General features: G+C 45.3%; 1 protein-coding gene across 1 annotated transcript in view; it reads left to right on the top strand.

Moving 5' to 3' along the window:
• The window catches only part of METTL25B (methyltransferase like 25B), a 48,552-nt gene that overhangs the window by 5,151 nt on the left and 30,130 nt on the right, over positions 1-13,271 (top strand). Inside the window, exons 3-6 of the mRNA XM_069727563.1 lie at positions 8,725-8,846; positions 9,230-9,443; positions 9,552-9,614; positions 10,234-10,377. Coding sequence (XP_069583664.1) covers positions 8,725-8,846; positions 9,230-9,443; positions 9,552-9,614; positions 10,234-10,377 — 543 coding nt within the window. The remainder of the gene's footprint in view (positions 1-8,724; positions 8,847-9,229; positions 9,444-9,551; positions 9,615-10,233; positions 10,378-13,271) is intronic.

Genomic DNA, 13,271 nt, shown 5'->3' with positions numbered 1-13,271 from the left:
TAAGAAGCACCAACAAAAGTGAATAAATCAGGTAATATGTATTTAAATAATTAATGTACTCACTAGATCACCACACCATCATTATTATGGTACAACACGTTAAATTCTAAAAAAAAGTCCTAAGATCACAGTTGTATTATATGTACATTCAGGTTCTGCCCCCATATATTACTGTCTATCACTTGTATGGACAAATCAATAGGGACTGCAACACCTAACAATGTGTGGCATTAGTATTGACACCTGGAAAGGATTTGGGAGAATACATGAAAATAAAGTGCAAAGTGCTTTGTTAAATTTACATGGCAATAATCAGTCTGTGAAGGCTCCACTGCCCGAGGTCACCTCAGCGTCCCCTTACCCCGATGCGCGTTTCACTGCCAGCTTCTTCCTGGGGCGTGTTGTGGTGAGGGGCTGCCGGGATCTTTACCGGCACTCTAGGCTATCTGAAACGCGGTCCCCAGCATGACGTATGCGGCGCATGTCGATGCCGCCCCTCTCGCTTGAATAGTCTTCTTGTCAGCGCTCCTGACACGCAAGCGTGGAACGCAAACCTGTCTGTGTGTGAGCGCTGCAGGAAGAACCCGAGTAAGGGAGTGCTGCACATGCGCACTGTCCGTGCTGCAGGAGAACGTGGAATGACCTGTAATTAGTTTAACACTATGTCCGGAGGAGAAACCACGATCTTAGTTATATATACCGGTAAGTAATGTTAGATATAATGGATACAGTGTATCTGGGGAAATGTGGACCAATGGATACCATGATGTTTGGGACTAATATGGATGCATTTATTGCAATTGATTAAACCATATATGGGATTAGAATTAGCAAATTAGGGACCTTTAAAATGTAACATTTATTAGTGAATTAAAATATACGGACACAACAACCATAAAAGTCAATATCCCTAAACAAGACTCTTAAACATAGACCAAAATAGTCGAGACAGAAGACATGCTGTCTATTATAGAGCCACCAACATCAGTAATACTGGCAATGTAGCAAAGAATAGACAAAATGAACCGTTAGGGCCAGAATTATCTGTATATTGAAATAACAAATTACTCACATTGCCCCATATATACAATAAAGATCAATAATAGGGAATAGGAACAATCTCACCCATCCAGTCAGAAATAAGATCTCCAAAGTATTCACAAATTCTCCAGTTGAGCTGAAGGCTTTACACCATAATCCAATTCAGAAGAAAAAATTGCCATTCAAGCCTGGGACCACCTCCCATCCAAATCAGGAGAAAACAAATGCCATTCCAGCCGACACAGCCTCCCAACGCGTTTCATCTCACCGGGACTCATCATATCCCTCGACTCCATGATACCTTTCGATCAGTCCGACCAGGTCATCGGCATTCTGAGGATCACCCTGGGCATCCCAAGAATGTAATGGCCTCAGAAGGGAGTGCACAAACCGGTCAATTACCACACACTCTACCATCTGCGCAGGGGAGGGGGACTCTGGCTGGAACCATTTTTGGACCAGATGCAGCAGATCAAACATTTAGGAGCGATTGGATTTGTCACGGTGATATTCTCAGCTGTGGACCCTATTGTGACCTGACAGACATTGTCACCCCCAAATGTGCCAAAATTTCATTTTTCAGTTTGACATATTTCTTGGTGTCTTGTAAGGCTAAGTCATAGTAGACCTTCTGGGGCTCCCCTGTTAATGATGGCGCCAGGACTTCTACCCATTGCTCTGGCGGGTGTTTGTCCCTCTTTGTGACCCTTTCAAAAACGATCAGGCCTCCATGTCGTCACCCCTGGTTATTTTCTTTAGGGCTCCACTTACCGCCTTCCGGATGGAAAACTCATCAGCTGACCTTGGAGTCGGAGCTACTTCCGTGCCACTAACCATCTCTACGAGTAGATCAGACTTTTGCTGGTGACGGTGCTGCTGTTGCTGGATCTGTTGCATAAGCAGCTTATTCGTCTCATGTTGCACACGCTATTGTTGTTGGTGCTGCTGCAGCTGGGCTTGCACCAGGTGTTTAACCAGGTCTTCCATGCTGTCTGATGTTGCTTGCTGGCTTATAGTCTTCTTCACCCAGGACATGCAATACCTCAGTAGCAGTCACATGTTCCTTGGGAATGCTGCCCGCCCTTCTAACTCCAAGTGTGGGAATGCTACTCACTTGGGTGCGTGGTGAGGTAACACAGGAAACGTTTCCATTGAACCCCTTAACGACCGCCGATACGCCTTTTAACGGCGGCAGTTAAGGGTACTTAAACCACAGTGCAGTTAATTAACGGCGCTGTGGAAAAAGTAAATAGCGCCCCCCAGAGTCCGATTTTATCCGGGGTCTCGACTGCCGGGGGTAGCCGAGACCCCAGAGAACATGATTCGGGTCGGTTTTTACCGACCCCGCTTTTGCGATCGCCGGTAATTAACCGTTTACCGGCGATCGCAAAAAAAAACGCGATTTCCCTTTTAATTTCTCTGTCCTCCGATGTGATCGCACATCAGAGGACAGAGAAAAGGGGTCCCAGATAGCCCCCTGATACTCACCTGTCTCCCCCGGTGCTCCTCGTGGCTCACGATGGGCGGCGCCATCTTTTTCCGGCAAAAAAATGGCGGGCGCAGTGCGCCCTCCGGCCGGCACCGGGAGAATCTTTGGGATCTCGGCTGCCGGGGGTAGCCAAGACCCCAAAGAACATGATCGGGGTCGGTTTTACAGACCCCTGTTTTGCGATCGCCGGTAATTAACTGTTTACCGGCGACCGCAAAAAAAAAGAAAAAGCGATGTGTAATTCTCTGTCCTCTGATGTGATCTGTTATGAACTAGTGATTCAGAACCACAATGGACCTAGTGGTTAAGAGCACACAAAGTGACCTGATAGTTACTAATAACATAGGACGAGCTCTGAGACGTGGGAACTCTGCTGACCGCAATCCCTAATCCTATCATACCACACTAGAGGTAGCCGTGGAGCGCTCCTGACCAGACCTAGGCGTCTCGGGCACAGCCTGAGAAACTAACTAGCCCTGAAGATAGAAAAATAAGCCTACCTTGCCTCAGAGAAATTCCCCAAAGGAAAAGGCAGCCCCCACATATAATGACTGTGAGTAAAGATGAAAATACAAACACAGAGATGAAATAGATTTTAGCAAAGTGAGGCCCGACTTACTGAATAGACCGAGGATAGGAAAGATAGCTTTGCAGTCAGCACAGAAACCTACAAACAACCACGCAGAGGGCGCAAAAAGACCCTCCGCACCGACTAACGGTACGGAGGTGCTCCCTCTGCATCTCAGAGCTTCCAGCAAGCAAGAAAAACCAATATAGCAAGCTGGACAGAAAAAATAGCAAACAAAAGTAACACAAGCAAAACTTAGCTTATGCAGGGCAGACAAGCCACAAGAACGATCCAGGAGAGAGCAAGACCAATACTGGAACATTGACTGGAGGCCAGGAACAAAGAACTAGGTGGAGTTAAATAGAGCAGCACCTAACGACTTAACCTCGTCACCTGAGGAAGGAAACTCAGAAGCCGCAGCCCCACTCACATCCACCAGAGGAAGCTCATAGACAGAACCAGCCGAAGTACCACTCATGACCACAGGAGGGAGCCCGACCACAGAATTCACAACAGTGATCGCACATCAGAGGACAGAGAAATAGGGGTATTCGGGGACCCTATTATACTTACCGGTGTCCCTGGGTCCTCCTACATCTTCTCCTGGCCGCCGGCGTCTTCTTTGGGAAAGAAAATGGCGGGCACATGCGCAGTGCGCCCGCCATCTGTCGCCATCTGCCGGCCGGCAGGAGAAAGCAGTTGGGGCTAAAATTAGGGTTAGGGCTAGTGTTAGGGTTAGGGCTAGGGTTAGGGTTGGGGCTAAATTTAGGGTTAGGGCTAAATTTAGGGTTAGGGTTGGGGCTAAATTTAGGGTTAGGGTTGGGGCTAAATATAGGGTTAGGGTTGGGGCTAAATTTAGGGTTAGGCTTCTTTCACACTTACGTCGGTACGGAGCCGTCGCAATGCGTCGGCCCGACATACTGACGAACGTTGTGAAAATTGTGCACAACGTGGGCAGCGGATGTAGTTTTTCAACGCATCCGCTGCCCAATCTATGTCCTGGGGAGGAGAGGGCGGCGTTACGGCCACGCATGCGTGGTCGGAAATGGCGGACGCGACGTACAAAAAAACATTGAACTTTTTTGTGCCGACGGTCCGCCAAAACACAACTGATCCAGTGCACGACGGACGTGACGTGTGGCAAAAAACGCATCCTGTGGGCACATTTGCAGGATCCGTTTTTTGTCCAAAACGACGGATTGCGACGGATGCCAAACGACGCAAGTGTGAAAGTAGCCTTAGGATTAGGGTTGGGGCTAAAGTTAGGGCTAGGGTTAGGGTTGAAGCTAAAGTTAGGGCTAGGGTTAGGGTTGGGGCTAAATTTAAGGTTAGGGCTAGGGTTGCGGCTAAAGTTAGGGTTAGAGTTGGGATTAGGGTTAGGGTTTGGATTAGGGCTGGTATTAGGGTTAGGGTTGGCATTAGGGTTACGCTTGGGATTAGGGTTAGGTTTGAGATTAGGGTTAAGGTTAGGGTTGGGATTAGGGGTGTATTGGGATTAGTGTTAGGTTTGAGGTTAGGGTTGAGATTAGGATTAGGGGTGTGTTGGATTTAGGGTTTTGATTAGGGTTATGGTTAGGGTTATTAGGGTTGTTTTGGGGTAAGGGTTGTGATTATCGTTAGGGTTGTGATTAGGATTATGGATTGGGTTGGGATTAGGGTTAGGGGTGTGTTGGGGTTAGGGTTGGAGCTAGAATTGGGGGGTCTCCAAACACGACAGCCAAATTTGCGCTCAAAAAGTCAAATGGTGCTCCCTCCCTTCTGAGCTCTGCCGTGCGCCCAAACAGTGGTTTACCCCCACATATGGGGCATCAGCGTACTCGGGATAAATTGGACAACAACTATTACGGTCCAATTTCTCCTGTTATCCTAGTGAAAATAAAAACTTGGGGGCTACAATATCTTTTTTGTGGAAAAAAAATATTTTTTATTTTCACGACTCTGCATTCTAAACTTCTGTGAAGCACTTGGGCATTCAAAGTTCTCACCACACATCTAGATAAGTTCCATGGGGGGTCTAGTTTCCAAAATGGTGTCACTTGTGGGGGGTTTCCACTGTTTAGGCACATCAGGGGCTCTCCAAACGCGACATGGCGTCCGATCTCAATTCCAGCCAATTCTACTTTGAAAAAGTAAAACGGCACTCCTTCTCTTCCAAGCTCTGCGGTGCGCCCAAACAGGGGTTTACCCTCACATATGGGGTATTGGTGTATTCAGGAGAAATCGCACAACAACTTTTGTGGTCTAATTTCTCCTGTTACCCTTGTGAAAATAAGAATTTGTGGGCGAAAAAATCATTTTTGTGTAAACAAATGTGATTTTTTATTTTCACGGCTCTACGTTATAAACTTCTGTGAAGCACTTAGTGGGTCAAAGTGCTCACCACACATCTAGATAAGTTCCTTAGGGGGTCTACTTACCAAAATCGTGTCACTTGTAGGAGGTTTCAATGTTTAGGCACATCAGGGGCTCTCCAAACGCGACATGGCGTCCAATCTCAATTCCTGCCAATTGTACATTGAAAAAGTAAAACGGCGCTCCTTCACTTCCAAGCTCTGCGGTGCGCCCAAACAGTGGTTTACCCTCACATATGGGGTATTGGTGTATTCAGGAGAAATCGCACAACAACTTTTGTGGTCTAATTTCTCCTGTTACCCTTGTGAAAATAAGAATTTGTGGGCGAAAAAATCATTTTTGTGTAAACAAATGTGATTTTTTATTTTCACGGCTCTACGTTATAAACTTCTGTGAAGCACTTGGGGGTTCAAAGTGCTCACCACACATCTAGAAAAGTTCCTTAAGGGGTCTAGTTTCCAAAATGGTGTCACTTGTGGGGGGTTTCCACTGTTTAGGCACATCAGGGGCTCTCTAAACGTGACATAGTGTCCGATCTCAATTCCAGCCAATTCTGCGTTGAAAAAGTCAAACGGCGCTCCTTCACTTCCAAGCTCTGCGGTGCGCCCAGAAAGTGGTTTACCCCCACATATGGGGTATTGGCGTGTTCAGGAGAAATTGCCTAACAAAATTTATGGTTACATTTCTGTTTTTACACTTGTGAAAATAAAAAAAATGGTTCTGAATTACAATGTTTGCAAAAAAAGTTAAATGTTCATTTTTTCCTTCCACATTGTTTCAGTTCCTGTGAAGCACGTAAAGGGTTAAAAAAAACTTCTTGAATGTGGTTTTCAGTACCTTCAGGGGTGCAGTTTTTAGAATGGTGTCACACTTCGTTATTTTCTATCATATAGACCCCTCAAAATGACTTCAAATGTGATGTGGTCCCTAAAAAAAAAATGGTGTTGTAAAAATGAGAAATTGCTGGTCAACTTTTAACCCTTATAACTCCCTAACAAAAAAAAATTTTGTTTCCAAAATTGTGCTGATGTAAAGTAGACATGTGGGAAATGTTATTTATTAACTATTTTTCGTGACATATCTCTCTGATTTAAGGGCATAAAAATACAAAGTTTGAAAATTGCAAAATTTTAAATATTTTCGCCATATTTCCTTTTTTCATAAATAATCACAAGTAATATCGAAGAAATGTTACCACTAACATGAAGTACAATATGTCACGAAAATACCACTAACATGAAGTACAATATGTCACGAAAAAACAATCTCAGAATCAGCGGGATCCGTTGAAGCTTTCCAGAGTTATAACCTCATAAAATGACAGTGGTCAGAATTGTAAAAATTGGTCCGGTCATTAAGTACCAAATTGGCTCTGTCACTAAGGGGTTAAATGTCCATGCTGGTTTATTGTTGCTTTATAAACCAGCCAAAAGCAAAGGAAAATAAATGGTCTTTCAGTGCAGGCAAAACAAAATAAACCATTCTTAACAAAATCACTTAAAGGACAGTCCTGGTCACGCAGCCTGGATAGCATCCAGTATACACACACACAGACTACGACGAGTCAAACAAACAGACTCCATTTTACCCTGTGACCACTCCCAAGGATGGGGTCTGTGTCAGGCAGACCCACCTATCTCTCAGACTGCCTGAAAAATTTGGACCAGATGCACCAAACAAGCTTCCTAGAACTATGTGCACTAGAGCAATAATCCAGGATTAAATCACAGAGGACAACCACCTCTGTGATACATAGCTCCCATCAACAATGTCCGGTAGCCACCTTACAATATACACGCAACGCTTTACACCACATGCATTCTGTATACTCTTTGTAGCACACAGATACACAGTACAAGTGCACAGATACACAGTACATGCACATTCATCCCAGCTATATACACACACAAGTGACTCTGTTACATGCACACACTCACACATGGATTTGCTATATAGATGTAGCCCTGCTACATACACGGCTATTCTACACACACAGATTTGTTACATATGCACACAGCTCTGCTACGTACAGCATTGCTACACACACACACATGGCTCTGCTATATAAATGACTATGTTACACACTACTACATACATACGTACACATGTTCACGCAGTTCTGCTACACACACACACATGTGAATATCCTACATACAAACACAGCTGTGCTACACACGCGTCTCTGCTGCACACCCAAATACGACTTTCCTACATACACACAATTGCCTATGATACACACACACGTGGCTCTGCTACACACACACGTGGCTCTGCTACATCATAAAACATGTAGACACAAAAGAGAATAGTAAAACCAAAAACACTCAGTTTGAAAAAATGTTGCAGTAATCCGCAAGTGCTAGTAAAAGATGTAAAAAACAGGGTATTTGGTTGATACGTTTTTTGCAAAAAATGTATACTAAGCTGCTCTACCAATCTTCACGGTATACCCTTATCAGAGCAGTCCTAACTAATGTATGCAATCCCTATCTGATGTATTTAAAAACCTGATCATCTGTATATAACCTGTGTGAACAGGGTTCAGAGAGGAAAAATCCATGTGTGCATACAGGGTAGAACAGCTTTTGTGCAGATAGCCCAAGAGGAGTGGTGGAACTCCCCAGTCTTGTAGACACAAGAGAACAATTATGGAAACAGGAACACATGGGCTACTTGCACAGTGAACAAGTCTGTATGATCATGTTCACACACCACCAAGAAACCTGAAGACACAAAAGAGAATAGTAAAACCAAAAACACTCAGTTTGAAAAAATGTTGCAGTAATCCGCAAGTGCTAGTAAAAGATGTAAAAATCAGGGTATTTGGTTGATACGTTTTTTGCAAAAAATGTATACTAAGCTGCTCTACCAATCTTCACGGTATACCCTTATCAGAGCAGTCCATAAAACATGTGCTGTATAAATGACCATAGGCTGAAGTTCCTTCCAGGCATGTGACTGATAACCGGACAGGTGTGTGAGCTGCTCGGGTCCTGTAACCTCCATGCAGGTCCTGGTATTTGTTCTCCTGCTCGATCAGTATAGGGCAGGAGAAGTGAGCCGTGATCATGAAGGACCACATGTCAGAAGGACGCTGCCTCCAGAATATTCCACACAGATTTTAGCAAGATTTTTTTTTTCTTGCTAAAAAGTGCTTTTTATTGTCTAAAAAATTATGGTATTTTTGTGTGATTTACACTGGACAAAAAAAGTACCGCAATATTAAATGTGGTGAGATAGGAGTCTACCAAGAATCTTTTTTTTTTTTTTTCAGGAATTTTTCACTGACAACTTGTGGGACACACTGCCTGAGTCTTGGAGGATAGCTTTGTCAGACCTGACCGCTCCGGAGCTGGCCGATCTACTCCTATCGAACAGTAACACAAGGAAAGCGAGGTAGATGAATGCAAGTCACCTGGTCAGTAAGCACACAGACATTGTGCTGATTGTTGTGCCTCTTACCTGCCGGACACATACAATTCGCTGTATGGATCCGTCTCAGGTGCTGAGCCCGCGCCATACACCCACTGCACCTGACAATGACTGATGGAATGGGTGTCAGACCCCAGCGACATTTATATGTCTTCCAGATGTCGTCCATCACTACTGACGGCCCCAAGCACGCCACGTGACGCCATCATAGGATGCCGATTGTGTGGCATTTCAGCCGGACGCATTACAGGAGTCGGTCTATGCCACATCATTCCTCTCTGAGCACTGCACATACATAGGATTATACTGAGCAGTGCTGAGAGTCAGCTTGTTTGTTTCCTGTCCAGTTACAGGTCAGTATGGCCGCTCAGCCTCTTGGCTTTGAAGGTCACAGCGCAGACCTTGTCCTACCAGCGAACACCACGTCCTGATGTGGGCAGCGCAGACATGAAGAGACCGGCCGAGTTCCAGTCAAACCACTGCCAGAGCTCCTTACTGGATCCACTCTTTCGGAAACACGTGAAGCCCAAGAAGCAGCATGAAATCCAACGTTTGGGGAAGGTACGAGGTAATTTAGTGGAAGGCCCCTACTCGCATGCATACACGTCATTTTATAAAGCCTCTCGGGGGCACAGTCTGCTCAGCTTGTCATTTCTTATAATCCCACAGCTTGTAAAGAAACTGAGTGACGTGACCGGGTGCAATCATGTAGTGGACATCGGCAGTGGCCAGGTAAGGATTTTAGTGATAGCTGACTGACGGACGTACATAATCCCACTAGATGGCTACATCGCATCCCTTTAAAGGGGTTGTTCTCATCTTCATAAATGGGTATTCTTGCATTGTGCTTGTAAAGATGAGCACATGTTCAAATGCCTGGTTGTTTACATTTTCATCCATTCTTTAGATATTAAGACTTTTTTTGTTTCTTTACAGCTTGTTGCCTCGGAGACTGACCACCGCTGCTAGACACCAGAACATGCGTACGTATTACACAATCTTTTCTATTGAGAAAAGCCTACAAATATTGCTTTGGAGCTGGAGTGATCTGTACCCTCCCATTCCCGGGCAGCTTCAGTGCAGTGCTTATAATCTAGACAGCAGCAGTGGTCAGTCTCCTAGGCAAGAAGTTGAAAACAAAAGAAAAGTGTTGATTTCTCAAGAACGGCTGCTAATTTTAATAAGCAATAAAATACAAATGCGCTTGTTTTTATAAGCTCTGTTCAACATTATGTATTTTACAATGGCATTAACCCCTATAATGTTGTAGGTGTAGCTGACAATATTCATCTATGAAAATGACTGCTGGATGCTTGCTGATCACCTCTCCACCACTACACTGTCTTTCTAGGGTCACCTGTCAAGGGTCTTATCCTTCGGTCATGGGCTTGGCGTGACAGCACTAGAAGCCGACCACAACCTTGTCTCTATGGCCATCAAATTTGACCGAGATCTCATCTACATGCTGAAGAAGGAGCGAGTGAGGCCGACAAAGGTGACTTTATTTTGGCAAAACGAGAGATTAATTTAGACAACATTGAAGCATTTGTCACCCACCCATAGGATAGATGATAAGACCTAGTCCAGTGAATCGGGGCCAATGGAGGCAGTGGTCCAGAGAGACCAATTGTTCTAAAAAATATATGCTAAGCAGATTCCTGGAAAATTAATAAGTTTATAGGACAGAACATTTTCTGGAATGACCCTTTTCACATTGTAATTCCTACATGTGACCACTAGATGTCCTCAGTGTTACTCTCACTCATTTTAGTGTCCTTCTGTCCCTATTACCGTAATCAGGGCGACATCTAGTGGCCGAATCCTGTAACTTGTCTATAGAACTAAAATCTAAAGGACCCAAATCAAGGACATCTAGTGGCCATATGTAGGAATTATAAAGTGAAAAACAATAATAATAATCTTTATTTATATAGCGCCAACATATTCCGCAACACTTTACAGTTTAACAGTTTCAAACACAACAGTCATAAGTAACAACATTAACAATACAATATTTAAAGCAAAATAAGACGAACCTGCTCGTGAGAGCTTACAATCTACAATGAGGTGGGGGAGATGCAAAGTACAGGTGTGTATTTACAATGATGTATTTACAATGATGGCCCAGCCATCTTCAGAGGGTGGGGGATAGATGGAAGTAGTGAATTGGCTGCACACACACAAACATACAATGACTTTGAATAGGGAACGTGGTAGGCTGCTCTGAACAAATGTGCCTAAAACTGCAAGGTGGGGCTGGTCCTAATATCTTAGGGTAGAGCATTCCAGAGGATTGGCGCAGCACGGGAGAAGTCTTGGAGTCGGGAGTGGGAGGTACGGATTAGTGCAGAGGTTAGTAGAACGTCAATTGCAGAGCGCAGCGGTCGGTTAGGCCGAAATAAGGGAGGAGATGTAAGGGGGTGCCGCACTGTGGAGAGCTTTGTGGGTGAGAACAAGTACTTTGAATTGTATCCTGTAATGAATGGGCAGCCAGGTGGACGACCCTGGCTGCTGCATTAAGGATGGACTGGAGAGGGGAAAGTCGAGTGAGGGGGAGGCCAATTAATAGAGCGTTGCAGTAGTCCAGGCGGGAGTGGATCAAGGCGACAGTGAGGGTTTTTGTTGTTTCCATGGTGAGAAAACGACGGATTCTAGAGATGTTCTTTAGGTGTAAGCGGCACGAGCGAGCAAGAGATTGTATATGGGAGGTGAAGGAGAGATCGGAGTCAAACATAACACCCAGACAGCGCGCCTGCTGCCGGGGTGTTATTATGGTGCCACCCACAGAGAGGAAAATGTCAGGTTTAGGGAGGTTAGTAGATGGCGGGAGCAGAGGAAGTTCAGTTTTGGAGAGGGTGAGTTTCAGATAGAGAGCGGACATGATGTTGGAGACTGCGGACAGACAGTCAGTGGCGTTTTGTAGTACAGCGGGGGTAAGGTCAGGGGATGACGTGTATAGTTGTGTGTCACCAGCATGGATATGGTACTGAATGGCAAATCTGCTGATGGTCTGTCCAATTGGGGCCGTGTAGAGGGAGAAGAGAAGGGGGCCAAGGACTGAGCCCTGAGGTACCCCGACAGTGAGGGGGAGAGATGAAGTGGAGCCAGAGAACAGAACACTGAAGGAGCGGTCAGACAGATAGGAGGAGAACCAGGAGAGAGCAGTGTCCTTAATGCCTAGTGACTGGAGCCTAGAGAGTAGGAGAGGGTGGTCAACAGTGTCGAAAGCTGCAGAAAGGTTGAGAAGAATGAGCAGAGAGTGGTCACAGTTACATTTTGCTGTCAGAAGGTCATTGGTCACCTTGATGAGTGCAGTTTCTGTCGAATGTAGGGGGCGGAAGCCGGACTGTGAGGGGTTTAGGAAGGAGTGAGTGGAGAGGTAACGGGTAAGGCGGGAGTAGACCAGGCACTCCAAGAGTTTAGAGATGAAGGGGAGATTGGAGACCGGTCTGTAATTATTTGTGCAGGATGGATCGAGATAGGGTTTCCTTAATAATGGAGTAATGATAGTGTTTGAAGGAGGAGGGGAAAATGCCAGAGGAAAGGGAGATATTAAAAATTGTAGTTAGGTGAGTTGTGACGACTGGAGAGAGAGACTGGAGGAGATGTGAGGTAATGGGGTCGGTGGTGCAAGTAAGTCGGATGAGAAGAAGAGAGGAGCTTGGAGACTTCTTCTACGATGGGTGAGTTAGTGAGAAATGCAGGGAGGGATGGGAGTCACTGAACTTGATGCCTGGGAGTGGATTTCCTGACAGATATTATCAATTTTCTCTATAAAGTGGGAGGCCAGGTCATCAGCACAAATGTCTGTGATAGGGGCTTGTGCTTTTTGGCCTGAGGAAGGAGTGAAAGGTGTCAAACCGTTTCTTGGGGATGTTGAATAGTGAGGAGATCAGGGTGGTGTAGAAGGGCTGTTTGGCGAGGTGAAGGGTAGAATTATAGGTTCTTAACATAAATTTGAAGTGTATGAAGTCTTCTGGTGTGCGAGTTTTCCTCCATGAGTGTTCAGCACACCTAGAGCATCGCTGGAGAAGCTGAGTTTGCGATGTGAGTCAGGGCTGTTTTACTGTGTTTGGAGGTTCTGAGGGTGAGGGGCGCTACTCTTCCAGGGTGCTTCTGGGAGTGTCATTGTAGTGATGTAAAGCCAGATCAGGACTGGAAAAAGAGGAGATTGGGGACAATGATAAGTGTAGGGAGTCTGAAAGTGTATGAGGGTTACTAGCTTATAGATTTCTAAATTTGTGGTAGATAGGAATGTGCTGGGGTGGGCGAGGATTTGTGAGCGTGAAGGAGAGAATGTTGTGGTCAGAGAGGGGAAGCGGTGAGTTGTCTAGGTAGGAGATTGAACAGACCTGGACAAAGACCAGGTCAAGGGTGTTACTGTCTTTG

Source organism: Ranitomeya imitator, chromosome 1 (genome assembly GCF_032444005.1).
Source record: "Ranitomeya imitator isolate aRanImi1 chromosome 1, aRanImi1.pri, whole genome shotgun sequence".
NCBI lineage: Eukaryota > Metazoa > Chordata > Amphibia > Anura > Dendrobatidae > Ranitomeya > Ranitomeya imitator.
Note: the sequence above shows the minus strand (reverse complement) of the source record. Positions and strands in the feature narration are given on the sequence as shown.